This window comes from Meriones unguiculatus, chromosome 11, assembly GCF_030254825.1.
Source record: "Meriones unguiculatus strain TT.TT164.6M chromosome 11, Bangor_MerUng_6.1, whole genome shotgun sequence".
NCBI classification, from domain to species: Eukaryota; Metazoa; Chordata; class Mammalia; order Rodentia; family Muridae; genus Meriones; species Meriones unguiculatus.
The window spans coordinates 17,360,352-17,381,055 of record NC_083359.1 but is presented as its reverse complement, the minus strand read 5'-3'; the positions used below and the strand labels follow the sequence as shown (position 1 = coordinate 17,381,055).

Below are 20,704 nucleotides of genomic sequence, written 5' to 3'. Positions count from 1 at the left end.
TAGTAACCCACAAATGCATGTAATTTTCAAGCACATTGAAATTAAAATTAATTTTAAGAATAAAAACTTGAGCTGGGCATGGTGGCTCACGCACGCCTTTGATCCCAGCACTTGGGAGGCAGAGGCAGGTGGATCTCTGAGTTTAAGGCCAGCCTGGTCTACTGGGTGAGCTCCAGGACAACCTGGGTTAAATCAAGAAACCCTATCTTGAAAAACAAAAACAGCCAGGTGTGGTGGTATATCCCTTTGATCCCAGCACCAGGGAGGCAGAGGCAGGTGGGCCTTTGTGAGTTCAGGGCCATCACGAGGTCTGCAATAGTGAGTACCAGGACATCCAGGACTATGAAGAGAGACCCTGCCTCAAAAAAAAAAAAAAAAAAAAAAAAAAAGGCTAGAGATGGCTTAGTGGCAAAGTGCTTGTGAAAACCAGAGCCTGGATCCCAGGCACCCATGTAAAATGCTGAGTGAGCAGTAGAAGGCAGAGAGAAAGGGAGCCCCAGAGCAAGCTGGCTGTTCGAATATTCAAGTTCTGGTTTTAACTGAAGGACCCTGCCTTAATGAATGAGGTGAGTGACTGAGGATAGTTCTGGACATCAACTTGAGGCCTGCAATATGCACCAGCAAAAGAAAAAAAACAAAAAAAACAAAAAACAAAAAACAAAACCCATGCATACACACTTGTGCATATCACAAACACAGACACACAGAGACACACAGGAAAGAGAAGAGAAATAAACAGGAGCTAGAAGCAGGTTTAGCAGTCTGTAGGAGCTCCCTCAACAAGCTCCAGCAAAGTCCATGCAGGATCACCCGAACCCTCAGCACAGCAAGTTGGTAAGTTTGCTTTAGGTCCCCGCCCTTGACCGGTGCCTGTGAAATATGTGTAAAGGGCTGAAGGAAGCAAAGGTGACGAGTCCCAGTGACTGGCTGAGTGCACGCTGAGCACTTCCTGAGCCTGAAGGGACCACGACTCCACTTTATCAGCAAAAGCTGTTTCCCAGAAGAACAGGCCTTGCTGTCAGGCCTTGCTGTCTTACCGAACAGGGTGAGCTCAGTGTTAGGACAGATCCCGGGGGCGAGGCCAGCTCAACGCTCCAGCTTTGGGGAGCCTGGCTGTATTGGGGACAAATGAATTAAGCTCTCCAGAACTCCTTCACCTTTCCTAATATGGGTTGGTGTTAATATCTGTGTCACGGGGTTGTGTAAGGATTAAATGAACCTTTGCTCGAAAAGCACTCAGAGCAGCCAGGCCTGTAAATTTTTTGACGTGGGACACTGAGGCAGGAGGATGGCGAGTTCAAGGCCTGCCTGGCCAACTTAAGCCCTTGTCTTAGAGAGCTATTTTTTCCCTCTTCCCTTTTTTATCTCCTCATCTCCTCCATTTAAAAAATTATATTTATTTATGTGTGTATGTGTGTGTGAGAGAGACACTTGTCTGAATGTGGACCATGTGTGTGCAGGTATTCAGCCTAGCCTCAGCTGTTATGTTTCACAGGCACCAGGTCAAGAGGGCACAAGCACAGAGCAAACACAGCACGTGGCAGTGCCGACAGTTTGTGCAATCATGGCCTGGTTTGCAAAAGTAGCAGCCCAGACGTTCCCGGACAGAAGCAAGAAGACAGAGTGTGAACAAATGGAGCCTCGGTTACAGGCAGTGAGTAGGCCGTCTGCTGTGGATGCCAGTTAGTGGCTCTGGGTCTTCTGTGGAAGTTGGCAGTGTTAACCCGCTGAGCCATCCCTCCAGCACTCTGTCACAGATTTCGTCACAACAATGAGGATAAACTAACCTGAGGTTGACATGGTTTATGTGTGAACTCAAACTCTCCATGCAGCTGAGGGTGACCTTAAACTTCAGACCCTCCAGCCTTGATCTCAAGGGCTGGGTTACTGGCCTGCACCATCATGTCCAGTTTTTTTTTAGCCAACGCTGGGGTTCGAAAACAGGAAGTCATGTATGCTAAGCAGGCACCCTACCAACTGAGCTGTACCTTCAGCTCTTGGTATATTAAAATTAATTTTACCTCTTTTACTTGTGTGTGTTCTTATGGACTAAACCCAGGGCCTTGCATACGCTAGACAAACGTTGAACTACATTCCCAGCTCCTTACTCTTTTGTTTTGTTTTTTTTGAGAGAGGGTTTCTCTGTGTACCCTTGGCTGTCCAGGAACTTACTCTGTAGACCAGGCTGGGCTTGAACCCACAGAGATCCGCGTGCCTCTGCCTCCCTGAGTGCTTGGATTACATAGTAAGACCATGTCTGTGATAAAATGCCTGCCAAATGCAATTATCAGAAAGGACGAGTTTATTCAGCATCACAGTTCAAGGAGATACATTCCAAGCCGGCTGGAAGGCACGGTGGCGGGAGCAGGAAGCTCACGTTTCTTCCCCAGTCAGGAATCAGGGAGAGAAGAGGAAGTAGGGCTAGGCTGTAAAACCTCAAAAGGCGCCCTGGTGACCTGCTTCCGACAGCAAGGCTCTATTCCCAAGGTTCCCCAGCAAGCTCTCCAACGCAGCTACCAGCTGGGGAGCGAGGGTTCAAATTCCCGAGCCTGTGGGGGACAGTGAACATTTATAGAGGTGGAGCCGGGAGCAAAGGCTTCTGCTTCCGGGTCTTGAGAAAGAGTCCACCGAGGAGGTAAAGCCAGGCTGGGGAACTGTGGGACTCTGCGTCATGATTGGTCCTCACCAGCCTGCATCCTTGGCCAATGGAGGAAGGAAGGGAAGGAAATGGGAAGTTTGGCCCACAGCCAGGCCATGCAGCTATGGGGTGAAAGCTCGCCACTCCGGACCTCCAGACAGGCCCACCCTGACCCACCTCAGCTTAGTCTCTCGGCCCCTGTTAGTGTGAGAAGAAAAGGCGGAATCCAAGTTAACCCTCCTTGGTGCGGGGATAGGAAAAAGCAAGCCCTCTCCACATTTTCTTGCCTTTGATTTTGTGTTTATCAAGGGAAATCTTGCCTTCAGTTTTATAGTGTGTGTTTATGACTTTGAACCAGGAACTTGCCCTCCCCGCCCCCTGCTTTATCCTGCTTCCCCAGTTGCACGTTTTGAAGTTGTTGTAAGAGTGCTTTAGAGGGTTTTCTGCCACATCAAAGGACAGGGAAACCTCCTTGAACCCCAAGCACCTATGGCAGATTTCTCCCCATCATGCCTGATGGTGGTTTTCCCCAGGGGAATGTTTCCCCGCCCACCACAACCTGGCTCATGTCCCTCCTCCCAGCGAGGGCATGCCAGCGTGAAAAGTTGTCTTAATTTCACACAAGAAACATCAGAGTTAGAAGTTCAGCAACCGGCTCTGCCAGCCTCGTTCCCAGAAGGAATATGTTGCTAGGAGATCCGGTGGCTCCCAGAATTAACCAGAAGCCTGGAAAGCTTCCAGTGACCAAGGACAACTGTGTAGCAATAGCAGGAGGACTACCCGGGGAGCCTCTCACCTGTCCCTGCATCTCCATGTCACCCAAGACGCCCCACCCCACCCCCGATTCTAGCAGGAGCATCAGATCGGCTAGACCTGGGTCTCCAACCCGGAACAGAGGCTCTTTCTCGCCGGGACTTATACAATGTACAATCCACCTCAAAACAAGATTTTCAGCCCTGTTGGGGGCTGGGGCTGGGGCTGGGGCAAAGCTGGGTGAGGAGCTCCAAAAGTATGAGACTATTCACGAGACCCTGTTGTGTAAATCAGCGCTTGGACAGGGCACTGCACTGGGGCGGATGTGGGTCTGTACAGGCAGTAAAAAATCCCACAGCATTAACTGGTGACCTACTCTGAGCGTGGAACTGGAGACCTGGGCCCATATCCCAGTCCACCTTTGCCCGGCAAGTATGTAGCAGGCTCCCTGTTTTATGAATGAGGAAGTGGAGTCCAGGAATGCTGGGATATCTCCAGGCCAAACAGCTACTGGCATTCAACTTACGTGTGCTTTTCTGTGGCTCTGGCTTTCCTAGCCCTGGGACGCTGAGTTGTAGACAAAACACCTCTTTGTCCCTGCTCTATCGTGAGGAATCAGGGCTGAGCAATGAACTTGTCTGGGACTTCATCTCTGCAGTGTCTGGGGAGCTGGGGTCAGTTGCTCTTTGCACCAGAATTCCTTCAGTGTTTCCCGGTTCATAGACACACTCCCCTTTTGTCTTGCTAGGTGATCTGTCAGGAGAGCCAACAGTGACTTGTGGCCTTGTTTTAGACTGGGTCTCTCTCTATAGCCCTGGCTGTCCTGGAACTTGACAATGTAGACCAGGCTGGCCTCAGACTCACAGAAATCCACCTGCCTCTACCTCCCAATCTCTGGGATTAAATGTGTGTGCTAACATACCTGGCTTTTTTTTTTTCTCTTTTTTTTCCCTGAAGTCCAAAGGTACTAACTAGACACTTTCTTGCTCTCTCTGATGGGTGTGTGTGTGTGTGTGTTCACAATCACTCCTGGGATGGCAGAGTCTTAAACATACTCCCTGGGATGTAGGTCTGCTGTCGAGTCCCTGCCTAGCATGCACGAAGCCCACCGTAATACAAACTGGGCATGGTGGCTCACACCTGTAGTTCCAGCACTGGGGAGATGCAGAAGGATCAGAAGTTCAATGTCATCCTTGGCCATGAAGAAAGAATGTATAGCCAGCCAGGTGGTAATGGCGGCACATACCTTTAATCCCAGCACTCAGGAGGCAGGGGCAGGCAGATCTCTGTGAGTTCCAGGCCAGCCTGGTCTACAGAGTGAGTTCCAGGACAGCCGGGGCTACGCAGAGAAACCCTGTCTCAAAACAAAACAAAACAAACAAAAGAGGAAAGCAAAGACAAGATAGAAAGTTTAAGGCCAGCCAGTGTTAGAGACACTGTCTCAAAAAAAAAAAGAAAAGAAAAAGAAAAAAGAAAAAAAAAGAAGGGAAAGAAAAAAAATAAAATAAACATGTGGACCATGATTTTTGGAAGTCAATCTTCATACCTGTGTTTCAAATCAAAGTCTGACTAACTATACAGACCCTCAAGTTAAAAACAGAAAGTCTCTCCCCGGGGAACCCAGGAGCCTTTATTCTCTGTTTCCAGAGCCAACGATCAAAATTCACCCCATGCGCACACAGCATGCTGTCACCCAGTGCTGTGTCAAGTCCAGCATGCAGGTCTCATGCGCAGCCTTGGGCCAGAGCTCTGGAACTGGTTTGTTGTTTTCTTTAGACTCCAGGTCAGCTGAGTCCTCAGCAGACACAGGTCTGAAAGTTACAGCTGGAACAGAAGAAGGCTTTTAGCAGAGGAGCTTTGTGGCATGACCTCATCTCTTTGTAGAGTCCAAACACAAATGAGCAATTGGCCCATTTGAGGTCGAGGCTGTCACCTCAGGGTACAGTTCAGATAAGATTTAGCTACTTTTCTTTCTTTCTTTCTTTCTTTCTTTCTTTCTTTCTTTCTTTCTTTCTTTCTTTCTTTCTTCCTTCCTTCCTTCCTTCCTTCCTTCCTTCCTTTCTTTCTTTCTTTTTTTTTTGTGGGGTGACATTGATGATGTTTCACACCACGCAGTCTTGGCTCACTCTGTAGACCAGGCTGGCCTCAAACTCAGAGACCCACCTGTCTCTGCCTCCTGAGTGCTTGGGATTAAAGGTGCTATCACTGGCCAGCTTTGGTTTTTGTTGTTGTTTGTTTTTTGTTTCTGTTTTTGTTTTACAGCAGGGTCTCATGTATCCCAGGCTGGCCTCAAATGTTCTATGAATGGCTATGGACTCTGGTCCTTCTGCTTCCACTTTCAGAATGCTTGGATTACAGGTGTGCACCACGATGCCTGACTTGATGGAATGCTGGGAAATGAACCCAGAACCTCATGCATGCTAGGCAATCACTCTACCGACTGAACTACATTCCCCAGACCCTGAGTTAGTTTCTAATTTTGAGAACCGAAATGAACTGTAGGGGGCATGTGTTCATTCACCTTGTGTATCTTCTTTTGTGCAAAGACCTGTGGGTAATTTATAAATGAGGACAGACCAGGAAGATCCCAGAACTGGCGCCATGAGTCTGGATGGAAGAGGAAAGTTGGCTATTATAATCAAAGCTAACAGCATTGTAGGGAAAAGACGATATACATGTATTCAGGCAGAATGCCACCACCCAGCATTCCTTCTTTGGAGCAGGGGGGTCCGAAAGGAAGAGCTGTTTACACTCCAGGACTGCCAGCCTTCACCAAGTCTCACTCAGACCTTGCTGCTGAGAACCCCACAGGGAACAGCAAGCTCCATGCTCCCTCTGCTCCCTTCTTGTGGTCAAAGCCCTATCTCTGGACAAGTTTCGTGAATCTAGTGTGTAACTCAAAAGCAAACAGATGGCTCAGTGGGTGAGGAGCTTGCCATGCAAGCATGAGGACCTGAGTCTGGTCCCTAGCATCCACAGAGAAAGCTGGCTGCGGTGGCTGACACTGTAATCTCAGCAGTGGAGCTACAGGGCCGGCGATTCCTGGGGTGTGCTAGCCAGCCTGGTCCAATCACTGAGCCCAGGACTCAGTGAAAGACCTCGTCCCGGAAAACAATGTAGATGGCTCCTGAGGAACAAAGTCCAGCTTGACCTCTGACCTCCACATGCACACACACACACACACAACTGTCTTGAAAAACAAACAACAACAACTATGTATGTGTGTGTGTATGTGTGTGTGTGCATGTGTCTAGAGGTTCTAACAGACAAGCACAGCTGCTCCTGTCCTTGAATGAAGACTGGGCCCTGTCTGTGTGGGGAAGGGATGTCCATGGAAGTTGGGAACACCCACCTGGCAGGCCAGATCAGCTGAGTCAGCTCTGTTACTCAATGGGTTGACCGATGTCACAGCCAATTGCCCTCTCATCTGTGATCTGTGTCTTAGTACTTAGGAAGCTGAGGCATGAGAATTAGGAAATCCAGACCAGCCTGGTCCTGAGATTGTTCTCAAATGAAACAAAAAGGTTTAAAAAAAAAAAAAAGAAAGAAAGAAAAGAAAAGAGAGAGAGAGAATTGCCCTGAAGGAGTGTTTACAGTTTAAGCAGCTATTTGGATATAAACAATGATAATGTTTTGTTGGAATTTCAAAAATAGACATTTGCCCATCGAGACGGCTCTGAAGTTAGGATGATTTACACCTGCTCCAGAAGACCCAGGTTCAGTTTCCAGCACCTGCTTCTGTCATTTTACAGCTGCTTGAAACTCCAGCTCCAGGGGATCTGATGCCATCTTCTGGTCTCTGTGGGCATTTGCGCTCAAGTGTATAAACACACTAGACACACGCACATACACTCATTTACAAAATTAAAAGCATAGACAGACGTGGCTTTGTTTGTTTTTTTTTGAGCCAGGGTTTCACGCAGCCCAGCCTGGCCTCAGAGTCACTCTGTAGCTGAGACTGGCCTTGAACTCCTGCTCTCCTGCCTCCTCCTCCTGAGTGCTGGAGTCATAGATGGACACCACCGCGCCTGTTGCAAAAGGTCTTTATTTTTTCAGCATAAATGACAAGTGCCAAACCCACAGGCTCCTAACTTTCTCTCTGTGTGGTGTATGCGTGTGTACCCCCCTTTCAGTGTGTGTGTGTGTGTGTGTGTGTGTGTGTGCGTGCGCGCTCGTATAAAGGTCAAGGTCAACACTGGGTGTCTCCCTGTATCACTTCTGCACCTTAGTTTTTGATACAAAGACTCGCACTGAATCTAAAATCATCAATTTGGGTAGACCAGCTGACCAGCCAACTCCAGGAATCCACCTACACACACACACACACACACACACACACACACACACACACACTGTCCCCTGCGCTGGGTAACAAAGGTGAGCTGGCTTCTTACTGGCCTGGCTCTAGTAGAGGGAGAAATGGGAAGGAAGCCGACCAGGACCAAAGAGGAGAGCCGGTAGAAGGAGTCCAGGAGGCGACAGGAAATGTGGGTCGGAGGAGAGAGTTTTTGGCCAAGAAGCCATTACCATCTAAAGCAACTCAGAGGGAGAGGAAGAGGCAGGAGCTCCAGGCACAACTGTTTGCTCTACGCAGTTGAAGAGAACAGGCCCAGGAGAGATGGTCCAGTAGATAACGCTTGATGTCACCAGGCCAGATGGCCTCAATCGGATCCCAGGACTCCACAGGGGTGGAAAGAGAGAACTGACTCCTGTAAATTGTTCTCTGACCTCCACATGGGACCACCCCCGCCCCCCCGCGGGCGCGCACAGGCACACCAAATAAGTAAATAAATGTAATTTATTTTTTTTTTTTAAGGTTAAAAAAAGAAAGGTGAGACTTTGGTGCTCCGGGGCGGGGTTGACCGACCTCCGCCCCGAGGCTAGGAGGGAGTGCGATCGCCCTCCGGCCCCGGTTGTCTGCTGTGGTGAGAGCACCCGGGGCCTCCGGTCGAGGGCCACGCGCAGAATCCCACGAGGGAGGGGCGCGGCTCCCGGAGCCCCTCGCCGCTCCCGCCCCCCTCGGCCGGAGGTGGCGCCTCTCCCGCGGCGACTAGAGGCTGGAGGTGGCGTCGGAAGCTGGAGCCGGAGGCTCGGCTCGGATGTCACTGCGCGGTCGCGGGCGCCCTGCAGCGCGTCTGGAGCTGGAGCCACAGGTACGCGGCGGGGCCGGGAAGGGAGGGAGGGGACGCGCAGCGCGTGGTCTACGGATCCGCTTCCCGGGAGGGAGACCCGGACGGGAGGGTCGGGGCGGTGACAGCCGTGGCTGCGAAGCTGCCGGACCGTCCTCCTGTCTGGACCTCCCGACCTGGAGTCCAGACAGGCTGCGCTAGTGCCTTTACTAGCCCCTGCGCACCTTCACTCTCGGCCGGGCCGGGCAGGGCGCAGAGCTGTCTAGCTGTCCTGGCTGTTGCAGGGACACGGAGCAAGCAGAGGCGTCCGCCTCGCGACCCTCTCTGTTCTTAAGCTTCGGCTGCTGGAGAATCCCGGTCCCTCCCAATCCCCTATCTTTCCGGATCTTGAACTCCACAGGGAAGGCCTAAAAAACAGGCTGGTTAGAGGCCACCGGTTCTCCTAGTGTCCCCCAAGCGTCGCCTTTCTCGTCTCTCCACGGGATTCTGGTGCCCCATGCGGTCCTCGCGGCGTCCCTCCAGCTGTCTTTGAGCCCTGGTTCGCCTAGAATTTGAAGCGCCGGGTAGGCGCTCTGTCCGAGGCAGTGACCGGCTGTACCCGGGTGTGAATTTTGTACACGTCCTGGAAGCGGGATCTCAGCAGGGCTATAGAGACCGTATAACTAGCCTCTATGTCGCTCTGTCGCACAGGGGTGCAATGTCACCCACGGCCTTGGAAAACAGGACACAGAGAACCAGTGAGTTTGACAGAAAGGTCTAGTCTGGGATGCTAGGATTTGAGATCTGGTCTCCAACGCTGGATCTCTGACTCCAGGAGCGTGGGGGTGGGGGTGGGGAAGCGCAGTTACGGGCCTCCACAGTACTGAGGGAAGGCCAAGAGGCAAGGAGTGGCCTGCGCAGGTCCTCACAGGAAGACAGATGGGAGGTGGCCCTTGAAAGGACAGTTTCATCCCAGCTTAGCTTTGAGGTTGCCTTTTCTCCTGGGCCTCTCCTGTCACGTGGCCCTGGGCTTGCATGCGATGTCTTGGTGCGGTTTTGCCCACTGAAGACTATCTTCATCGACTCCTCTCCCCACCCTCGCCCCCAACAAGCCTGGACTGAAGTCCTGGGTCCACCTTGACTCTAGAGCAGCAGAGCCACATCTCAAACATGGCTAGACTTGCCATGGCCACAGAAAAGCCCAGGGGCCCCAGACTGAATGAGTGCTGCCCGGTTTCATCCTCCACCCTTAGGAACCCTGGCTCTGAACCCTGAGCACAGCTCCCGTACCCCTCTGTTCAGCTGACTAGCACCTTCCTCCACCCCCAGGACCGCAGTCTGATTTTCTAAGCAGACCCTATGCTGCTACAACCCCTGCTCTGGGGACAAGTGTGAAAATCCCTTGTTTGCGCTGAGGCCTCGAAGGCCCGGAGGCACTGCAGGTCCTGCAAAGGGCACAAGTATCAGAGCTCTGCATGAACAGAAACCTTCGGGGACCACCTATGCAACAGAGTCCTGGAGACACGTTAGGGGCAATAAGAAAACAGATGTGTACACATTTAATGGCTCGTTATAAGTTGGTGTTTTCGTTAATCACCTTATTGGGTGTGTGTGTTAGTGTGTACGCTGGAGTGTTCCGGTGTGTTTGCGGAAATCAGGGGAGATTTTAGGAGTCCTCTTGTCACCTTCCCCCTAGGTGGGGCCAGGTTGTTTCTGCCGCTGCCTAGCATATTTGAGGGTAGCTGGCCTTCAAAGCTCCCAGCTGATTCTCTTGGTTCTGCTTCCCACCTCACGGTCACCGAGCCGAGGCTGCTGCCGGTCACCGAGCCGAGGCTGCTGCTGCTGGGCACCACCCACATCTGACAAAAGCATTTCTTTTATGTGCGTACAGCTAAGCGCGTACGTTGGGAAGAGTGTTGGATCATTTGGAACTTGAGTTACAGTTGGTTGTGAGCCCTGTGGTGCTGGGAACCAAACCTAAGTCGGTTGTGAGAGCAGTAGGCGCTCCTGATTGCTGAGCCATCTCTCCAGCCCCTGAACCTGACTTTCCATAGGGGTCCTGGAGATCAGACTCAAATTGCCTGCACAGTGAACAGCTTTGCCCAGTGAGCCACCTTTCTGTCCCTTAAGCTGTTTTTGTTCCTTTTGTTTTTAAGATGTATTTTTTTATGTGTATGAGTGTTTTGCCCACGTGTGTGTACCGCATGCACGTCTGGTGCCTGTGGAGGCCAGAAGGGAGCACGGGATCCCCTGGAGCTCAGCTTACAGATGATTCTCGGCTGCCAGGGAGCCAAATTTGGGTCCTCTGCAAAAGCGGCAACTCTTTTTGTTTGCTTGCTTGTTTGTCTGATTTTTGACACAGGCCTCCTGGAACTTGCATCCTCAGGATGGAACTCAGGTTGTCAGGCTCGGCAGCCATCTTTCCGACTGACCCATCTCTCCACCATCAAAGCCCCCTTTGAGGAACTATCTTTGTATTTCATCACTGCTGCCTTTTGGCAGGCCAGCATGGCCCAGGCATGGGTGGTATACGCTTAAAAAGATTAAGGAAGATCCGGGCTTAGAAACATCAGGAAGAGGGGAGTTGGGAAGATGGCTTAGTAAGGTTTAGTAAGTAAGGGACAAGCTCGTGGACCTGACTTTGAGTCCCCAACACCCAAGTAAAGAGCAGGGTACTGCTGCTGGGTGTGGAGGAGAAGTGCAGACAGGAACAAAGCCTGTCTCAGTGGGGCAGTGGTGGCACATGCCTTTCATCCCAGCACCGGGGAGGCAGGCACAATTAAGGCTACATAATCAAAAGACCCCGTATTAAAAAAAAAAAAAAAAAAAAGAGGGTGAAAAGAGACTAGACATCAACCTCTGGCTTCCACAGACACCAGCATATACCACACACACATTTTTTTTTATTTTATTTTATTGGTTTTTCAAGACAAGGTTTCTCCATATAGCCCTGGCTGTCCTAGAACTCTCTCTGTGCCACCAGGCTGGCCTCAAACTCAGAGATCTGCCTGCCTCTGACTCCCGAGTGCTAGGAGTAAAGGTGTGTGCTATCACTGCTTGGCCAAAAAAAAAAAAAAAAAAACTTTTTAAAGAAAATAAAAATTAGGAAAAAGGGAGCTGGTACCTGAGCAGCCAGGGTAGACGGTTTAGAAGAATTGAGTATTCTCTTAGGGGCTGTCACTCCGCAGCTTCTTGCCTTCCTGAGGTCTAGAGAGTGGAAAGACTTCACAAAAAGATCCCCAAACCTGAGCGTAAAGACTAATCTGGCTGTGCATGAAGAGCCCCCCAGCATCAAGATGCCTGGTCTAGGACCTAGAGGCTTGCTTGCCTCTCCTTTTTAGGAAGGCTTTCTGCTCCTGGACTTGCTCCCGGCAATGTATAATATCCTGCATCTAGAGAGGAATTCAGGATGACCCTGGATTCCAAAGCTTCTGGGAAGCTCCAAAGGGCCTGCTTTTGGACCACATCCCAGGTGTGTACCCCTAATCTCTTCCCCCACACCCAGCAGCTCAAAGAAGACAAACTGCCACCAGAGTTCATTGGGAGTCACAGATCCCCGCCTCAAAACACCTCGTAGCCAGTCCCAGCACAGCCACAGAGGCCTTCCCCTGGCTCTGCCTCCCGGCACTGGGGAGGGATCAGTTTCCAGCCAGTCCTGCTTGCTCGCAGGCTCTGTTTCTTCCTGATAATGCATGAGTAACCTGGTTATACCCACCGTGGCCAGGGCCTCCTTGCCCGTTCTATTGCCTTCTCCAGAAAAGACTGATGCAAGGGGAAAAGAAGCCTTTCATTGTTGTTCTGTTTTTCCGAGAAAACAGGGTTTCTCTGTGTAGCTCTGGCTGTCCTGGAACTCACTCTGTAGACCAGGCTGGCCTCGAACTCATAGAGATCCGACTGCCTCTGTTTCCCAAGTGCTGGGATTAAAAGCTTGCACCACCACTGCCCAGTGGCACGAAGCCTTTTCTTCTCTAGCAAGGCCACTCTTCCATCCACTCCCCACACCTCTGACCCTTCCCTTGACGCTCAGCAACTATTTATTTAACATCGACTACATGCCAGGGCTGGTGCCAGGTACTGGGTGGCAAATAAGGGCAGAGCCTGTCCCCAGGAAGCTCAGGAGTGGGACTGGGAGGAGCAAGAATGAGTGACACTGTGGAAATCCTAAAGAACCCCAAGACCTCCAAGTGCATTATTCTGGAATCTATGGTACTTCGGGTGACTTGCTTGGGATTTGGGGTTTATTGGGGAAAGAGGGGCCATGGCAAGGACTTTGGGCAGGGTTTGCCTGTGGAAAATTGATCTTGGCTGCAGTGAGCTTGGAGGCATGCCTAGATTCCAGCCAGGGCTCTGTATGTGCCTCTGGGCCAATCGCTTCCTCCTCAGAACCTCAGTGTTCTAATCTGTAAAAAGCACGCAAGGAGATGAGGACTAAGATGAGTCTTTATATGCTGCACCTGGACCAAAAAGGCCACGGGGTCGAGGGTAGACAGGGCTCCTGAAGCTGCCTCTGCTCCTGCCTTGCCTCTTACCCTCCCCCGCCCCCCTTCTGCGGGCTCCTCTGTGATCTCAGAACATTCTTGATCCTTGTTTATCGGGGCAAGATCACACAGAGAAGCTAACAGAATGGTCAGGAAGCAGCCTGGGTGGAACTGGGGTTTGAGCATGCGCCTGTCCGCAGCAGGGCGGGAGGTGCCAGGGCAGAGGTGAGGCTGAGTAATGGGAACGGGCCAGTTTCGTCAATAATGAGGTTCCCGACGTCCAGACTTGTGTTCTTGTCCCACTGTCCATGCCATCTCGACCTCAAAAGTTTCTCTACCATCCTGAGGGGTAGGAGGAAGATGCCAGAGCTAGGGACTGTGTGACCAGAGGGGGGACCCGTAAGCCCCTGTTCTCCGTGGTGAAGGAGCCAGCAGGTTGTTCTAGCCCAACTCTTTACCCACCAACCCCTGTGTCATTTTCTTCTTTTTTCGGCCCCCACCAGGCCCACCAGTCCCCAACAGCATAGCCATGGAAGCCCTGGGTACTGGGAGCGACCGCGCCTCCCCCGCGTCAGCCCCTGGAAGCCTGGACTTGCGACGGCTGTCCACGCGCGCCGACTCAGCCTACAGCTCCTTCTCCGCCGCGTCTGCCGGTCCCGAGACGCGCACGCCATCCCCGGGGAGCGATCCCCTCCCGTACCTAGACTGGGACTACGTGCGAGTGGTTTGGGGCGGCCGATCCCCAACCCCGCAGGACGCTGTCCTCCTAACGACCCAGCGGCCCGGGGCGACAGTCGCTGGGCACGGCGTCCCGAGGCCTCCCGAGAAGGCCCAGGGAAGTCCCGGGGCGCCACTGAGCAGACAAGACACCCCGCTGCTGTACGCCCTGGCCGCCGAGGCCGAGGCTGCCGCCCGCCCCGCCGAGCCGCCCAGCCCGCCCGCCTCCCGGGACGCCTACCGCCAGCGGCTGCAGGGCGCGCAGCGGCGCGTGCTGCGGGAGACGTCCTTCCAGCGGAAGGAGCTGCGCATGAGCCTGCCCGGCCGCCTGCGCCCCGCGCTCCCCGCGCGGCCGCCCTCGGCGCACGCGCGCTCCGCCTCCGGCAGCCAGGAGGCGCCCGAAGCGGAGCCCGCGCGCACCGCTGCCCCGGCGCCCGGTGCGGTCGGCCGGGGCCGTCTCACCAGCCAGCAGAGGCTGTGCTGCTTCTCGGAGCCGGGCAAACTGCATCGCGTGGGTTGGGGCGGTGGGCCGACGGCCGAGGGCCTGAGAGGGGCTTGCTCCACGCAGGAGTTGCAGCGTGAGGCACTCTCCAAATCCAAAGGGCTTCAGGAGACTCAGTCCCTGAGCTCGGTGGAGCTGAGCTCCGGGTCCGTGGATCTTGGCAATACCTGTAGGCCTGCGGGTCGGAGTCAGAGCGTTTCCGGAGAGGTCATGGCTCCCCGCACAGGTTCAGAAAGGACTGTGGCCGCTGTCCAGGTATGAGAGAGAAAGAACTCCGGGCTGGTGGGGGAGGGCGCCTGGTGGGAGCCTGCTGGGTTTCAGGCCGCTGTCCCTGTGTTCTAGGCTGTTCCCCAGAAAGCAGAAACCCCCAGACCTTGGCTTAAGACCAAGCTTTTCAGGTGAGAGACGTGGGACACTCCGCGGACAAAGTTGTCTGGAGTCAACTTTCACAGGTCTTGCTTTCAGAAAAGAATCACGGGTCCTGTCCTTACTTTTCCTACTGTTGTGACCAAATTCCTAACACAGGGCACTTAGAGAAGAAATAGTTATTCTGGCTCGTGGTTGAAGCGAGTCCAGTCTATCCTGGCAGGGAAAGGCATGGATTCAGGGAGCATGAGGCTTTTGGTCACACTGCATCGGTGGTCAGGAAACAGAGTCCTGATGATGCTCAGCTCCCTCAGTGTCTCTCTCTCTCTCTCTCTCCTGTCTCACTTTCTGTTCAGTCCTAGAACCCCAGTCCACGGGATGGCACTGCCCACATTCAGTGTGGGTACGGGTCTTCCCTCCTCATGGATACCTCTCTGGAAACCCCCTCACAGTCAGAGACCTGTCTCCTAATTCCAAATCCGGTCAAGTTGACGACGCATTGATCATTACGGGGCAGTTTGCCTCCCTCAGTCTGAGGCTCTGTCTCTCGCAGACTGCATGCTCTGCTGTTTCTCTGGTGCAGTGTGGGAGGGGGGCACTCTTTCCTGGCCACTGCAGGCTCTCTGCCTCTAGGTTCCTGACTCAGAAGGAGGCTGCGGTGGGGTGTCCTGGAGAGGCCCTCCAGACCAGACCAGCTGGCTGCGGTCAGAGGGTCTCTGAGACCAGGGTGTCCACTCCGTGCCCCTCCCTCCCTGACGATGACGTGTTCCTGGAAGAAGCCGAGACACCGTCCCCTCAGGATCGCCACGCCCCCCAGGGGCTCTCAGTCAGGTGAATCCCCTCTTGCATCCAAGCATGGGGAAGACACACTCCTCACACATACAATCTAGAAAATGCCAGAGGGCAGGGAGCACACTCTCTCTCAACTCCTGGGGGGTAGAAATGGGGGCAGGGAGCCCCTGAAGAGCCAGCTCTTGTCTGTGCCAAAGCTCTTTCCGACTCAGTGATCCTTCCTCTTCCAGGGATCTTCACACCCCTGACCAGCAGTATGAAAATGGTGTAAGCAAAAAAGCCGGCCAGACTACAGGCTCAGCAGAGACGCCCCTCCATGAGGTTCCAGGGCTCACAGGAGCAGACAACCATTGGCAAGGGGTGAACGGTTCTGTGGTTATCTCCAGACCTATAAGCCGTAGCCCCCCCGAGACTACAAACGATGACATCCCGCCATTTGACGCCGCTGCGCCTCCCATCACTGACCCCTCCTCAGCTACAGATAATAACTGTCCTGAGCCTGTCTCTGTCGATGTCCTTCAACCTTCAGGCCCTGAGGCTCCAGGAACCCCTCACCACTCTTCCCTGGCCTGGGGCCAACCTGGTTCCAAGCCGACTTGGCCTAGTCGGCATTTCGAGGAGCTGGTTCAGGAGCTGGCCAGACTGGATCCCGCCCTGAGTGAAACTCTTGCGGCCCAGCCTGGTCCAGAGCCACCTCAGGGCCTGCTGGATGGGCTCTTTCCTGCCACAGAGGCCTGGACTGCGATGAGGCCAGCCTGTGAGGAGGATGGAGAGAAGGACGCTGGTGGACCGGAGGTGGGGTGAGTGACCGGCACTAGACTCCTGAGTCGGACTCTCTGCAGTCTAGGACAAGAAGACTCATAGAACTTTGGCTTTGTCCTCAGGGCCTGCGGATGCCGCCGCCTCAGCCAGGAACTGCCAACCTCCCAGGAGGCATCCAGGTCTGAGAACTCTAGCCCCCACCCCGTGCCTGACCGGTCAAGTGGGCAGGGGTTCCCAGAACAAAACAGCACCCAGGCCAAGAAAGTGAGTCGTGGGTGGGGAGGGGGTGGGGTGAACTCAAAGCCTTGGCCCAGTCCTTGAATAGCTAGGCCTTCCCGGCAGGTGGATCTAGCCCGCCTCCTCCACATGATGCTCCAGGACCTTCACACGGAGCAGGAGCGACTGCGGGGCACGGCTGCAGACTGGACCGGACGCAGCGAGGATCTGGAGGCTGCGGTGAGCCAGGCCTGCACACCTCGGGAGCTGGAGCGCTTCCGCCGGTTCATGACTGATCTGGAGCGCGTGCTTGGTCTGCTGCTGCTGCTGGGCAGCCGCCTGGCCCGTGTGCACCTCGCCTTGGCCAGGGCCGGCCCAGACAGCGACCCTGACGAGAGGGTAAAAGAGATTGAGGCTGGGGCAAGAGCCGGGTTTGGAGGGGCCTGCTGTCATTCCCGGAGCCGCGGTGCTCACTGCGCCCTCTCCCGGTGGTTCCAGGCCTCGCTGCTGCAGCGACTCCGGCTTCTGCAGCGACAGCAAGAGGACGCTAAGGAGCTGAAGGAGCACGTGGCTCGGAGGGAGCAAGCCCTGCGTCAGGTGCTGGAACGGGAGCTGCCCGCGGAGCAGCTGCGCTCCTATTGTGTGCTGCTGGCCGCCAAGGCCAGGATCCTGTCCCAGCAGCGCAGCCTGGACGACCGAGTCCGGTTCCTGAAGGAACAACTGGACACTATCTGGAACGACCTGAGCCATCACCCCCCTTTCCCCAGACTGTCCTGGGCCCCAGGAATTCGTCCTCTGGGCAAACCACCCTTTCCTGCTACCCATATTTAGTTACAGGTGCTGGGGCTGAGGAGCAGGGCGCAGCCTCACCCTTGACAACCGGAGCCATGCTTTCCAGAGAGCTTTCCCTTGAGGGAGGACTCAGACCGCGCCTTCCCAGGAACACATCCGCCCACAGTGGTCTCCTGTGGCCTTATTAAAGTTTTTAATGACTTGGGACTGAATTTATGGTTCTTGAGAAAAACAAAAACTGGCAGTATTTAAAGCCTGGCACGTTGGTGTAGCTGCGATCCCAGCTCTATGGGAGGCTGAGGCAGGAGGATTTCAGGTTCAGAGCCTGGCTGGGCTACAGGTGGAGCTCAAAGCCAGCCTGGGCATCTTAGGAACCGCTGCGTCAAAATAAAATGTAACAAGAGGGCCGCAGTGGGCTGAAGAGACGCTCGGCGGCTAAGACCACCTGCTGTTCTTCCCGCGGCTCCGGGCTCCACCTCCTGCTTCCGTGTTGTATGGCTCCACCCACCTTAACTCCGGTCCCGGGGCGGGGGGGGGGGGGGGAGGATCTGCTGCTCTAGGGTCTGCACGCAAAACACCCCCAAATGAGTAAATAGAGATAAAAAGAATTTAAAGAGAGGGCTGCTGAGTGCTCGCTTGATACGTGTGAGACCTAGGTTCAATCCCTGGTACAGGGTCAACAAAAACAGAGCACAACCTCCTTCCCCCCCACACACACACGCCCCTTGTGATGGCAAGCCCCTCTGGCAGAGCAGAGGAGTTGAGAGAGAAGAGCGCTGCAGCTGCAGGTGCAAAGCATTGCATTTTATTCTCTAAAAAAATTTTCTGAGAGGAGTGCGAGAGCCTGCACACGGCAGGGAAAGGGGGGAGGGGGTCTCTGGCAGATTCCAGCCGCAGTCCCGGCTGCCCAGAGTGGAGGAGGGACTTGGCAGAGCATCAGTCTGGCCCAACGATGTCTGGGGAGGCTGGAGAACCATCTAGAAACAGCAGGGGCTGAGGGGCACTCCACTGCCACCAGCAATCGCTGACTGCCCTGGTCACTGCATCAGCAGCTCAGAAGATTTGGGCCGGTAAGATGGCTCAGCTGGCAAGAAGAGTGTACTGTGCAAGTCTGATAACCGGGGTTCTGTCCAGCTGTTGGTCTGATACCAGTTCTGGATCAGCCAGACAAGAAGGGGGCAGAGGGTGGGAGCTGAAGAGGGCGGCTAGGGTACCCAGAATTAGTGGGGCGTGAGGCCTGAAGACCCAAAAAGGCAGCTAGAGCTTGTACTGTATTCAGAATGTCTAAACTTGGGGTGGCCCAGACAGCCGGCTTCGCAGATGAACGTGAGACCGGCCTCAGTATTGGAGCCTCAAACACCAGGGAGAATATTATTGTCTTGCAGAAGCTCAGGGTATTTTTGGAAGCTGGGCGCATTAAATGGCGCGTGCACGCACGTTCAAAACCAACTGACCCCCAAAGTGAGAAATCCGTGCTCCCGGGCTTGTTTTCTGATGTGCATTGTCCCTAAGTGCAACTGGTCGGGGACTTTAAATGGTCGTATTCATACTAAAAGCGTTATTTGCAACAGTCGGGCTATTGAGCGGGGAACAATGCTCACACTGTGTCCTTTTATAAAAAACGTATGGGGCTCCTGCTGGAGCCGTTGCGGGACCTAACCTTACACTTCGCCTTGGTCGCTTTGAACCCTGTGGGCAGGGGGCCTGGGCACCAAAGTCCCTGGGGGAGCCTTCTGCGCGCAAGCTGCCAATCCGTGCCCATTGCGGCACACGGTCCCCATTGCACACTTCCATCACGATATTCTTGGAAACGGTTCGCTAAGCCAGCTGAAAGCACTTCCAGCTCAGGGGTGGGGATGAGGACGCCCGCCCTATTCCAGCTAAAATACACCTTGGTTCTACACTGGGTTTAACTCCTGCCCGTTTTCGAGAGCCCCCAAAGGAAGGCCGCAGTTCCTGCGCTGGTTCTAGTCCTCACCTGCTCTTGTCTCCCTCCGGCTTCAGTTTTTCTCCTGTCCGCTCAGTGGTTTCTTTTGGGGGCACTCAGGAGTTCAGAGGTTCTATACCGGCACCCCAGACCTCAAGATTTTGAGGGCCCCGGAACCCTAACGGGTTGACCCTGCGGCGTACCACCAGCAGAGGGCACTGTTCCTTTACCATGGACGCCTCCACCCACGCTGGGGGCCACCCGCAGCCCGGCGGGCTCGCACACATTTCCACGGTAACCACCGAGATTTGGCCTGGCTCTGACGGGCAATGTCCCTTTGGAGCACGAAAGCTGGGAACTGAGCCTTTAGCTCCTGCCGGAAAGAAAATTCTGGCGAGCTGAGAAGGAAAACGCTGGCTTGCTTTTTCCCGCTACCCAGGCCTCACGCTGGGAAATTGTCTGACTGAAGGACACGTGCCCGGGAGCGAGGCCAGGGATGTGGACCTAGAGCATCCATCCGGGACTGTCTCTGTCCGCCGCCTCCGCAGCTTGAGCGGAGACTGGGTGTCGCACACGCCCTCGGTTGCCGGAGGCGGCGCGCTGGGCCTTGAAGGATGTTTGGCTTGGGCTGTTGTTGCTGGGCAACAGGCATCGCCGCGGCCTCCCGCTCATCCCGCCCGCCCACGCTGCTCCTCCTCCTCCTAAGAATTTAATTGGTGTACTTTTTACTTTCTTACTGTAAACTGGAAATGGAATGGGGGAGCTGAGTTCCTCGGCACCCCAAGCTGTCGGGAACATTCGGCTCATTACAGAGCGTACCTCGGGCCACCGACTTAAAGGAAAACTCTTGGGGGGTCCTCACTGAGACCGATGGAGGCGCCGATGGCAGATGGCAGAGGCTCCGGGGAAGGGCAGGGCAAATGTGCTGTGCCCAGAAGAGTTGAATGGTGGGGTGAGAAAGAGAGGACACTTACTGGGAAGAGATCCTCTCGAGATCCCCGTCGTTACTGTCACGCTTGGGGGCTGAGGGGACTGCCCGTTATCTTTGGTGTTTACATCACTCTGCAATTCCCATCAAGAGAATTAGCTTTGCCTCTGCGGGAGAGGGATGGATTGAGATGTCTTCTTTCTCCCCAACCCCCCCCCCCCCCGCCCCAAGTCCTGCTGTCTTCTTCCTCTTCTTTCCCTCCATCTTCCCTTTCTACTGCCTCTCCTTCCTGGCTCCCTGCCTCTTTGCCTCAGAGGTTCAAGTCCAGAGGTGTGGCTGTTCCCCATCGTGAGGCCAGTTCCTGAAGACAAAAGGCTTCCTGGAGAGGAATAAGGAATCTATTTATGAAACCATTTCAAAATATTAGTTTCTTCCAGAAAAAAAAAAAGCGCCATAAAATAGAAGAGAGTGAGTAAGGGTCCTGGATGAGAACATCTTAATTTTTTTTTAAAGGAGATTTATCCACGTTTTATTTGTGTATGTTTGCCTGTATGTATGCTTCCTACCACACGTGTGCTTGATGGTGCCTTTGGAGGTCAGAGAAAGGTCTCCTGGATCTGGAATGACAGATGGTCATGGGATACTACTTTCTTTTCTTTTTTGTCGTTTTTGTTTTTGTTTGTTTATTTGTTTGTTTCTCTGTGTAGCCTTGGCTGTCCTGGAAC

General features: G+C 53.9%; 1 protein-coding gene and 1 long non-coding RNA gene across 5 annotated transcripts; one reads left to right on the top strand and one right to left on the bottom strand.

Moving 5' to 3' along the window:
• Positions 1 to 8,171: 8,171 nt before the first annotated feature.
• Positions 8,172 to 14,049, bottom strand: LOC132646304 (uncharacterized). Its single transcript, XR_009584450.1, has 2 exons — positions 13,936 to 14,049; positions 8,172 to 13,319 (listed from the first exon to the last, which is right to left on the bottom strand). It is a non-coding gene; the product is annotated as an uncharacterized LOC132646304 (long non-coding RNA).
• On the top strand, positions 8,410 to 17,331 carry Shroom1 (shroom family member 1). Of its 4 annotated transcripts, none has more exons than XM_021637342.2 (8): positions 8,410 to 8,544; positions 13,481 to 14,451; positions 14,539 to 14,594; positions 15,196 to 15,393; positions 15,585 to 16,154; positions 16,239 to 16,380; positions 16,459 to 16,731; positions 16,831 to 17,331. In XM_021637342.2, the coding sequence occupies exons 2-8, from the start codon at positions 13,507 to 13,509 to the stop codon at positions 17,161 to 17,163; spliced, it is 2,517 nt and encodes an 838-aa protein (XP_021493017.1). In that variant the 5' UTR covers positions 8,410 to 8,544; positions 13,481 to 13,506; the 3' UTR covers positions 17,164 to 17,331. The 4 variants fall into 4 exon arrangements, with proteins under 4 accessions (XP_021493017.1, XP_021493019.1, XP_060219709.1 ...); XM_021637344.2 differs by lacking the exon at positions 8,410 to 8,544 and adding an exon at positions 11,839 to 11,971; XM_060363726.1 differs by lacking the exon at positions 8,410 to 8,544 and adding an exon at positions 13,221 to 13,326 and having other exon boundaries at positions 16,495 to 16,731.
• Positions 17,332 to 20,704: the final 3,373 nt, after the last annotated feature.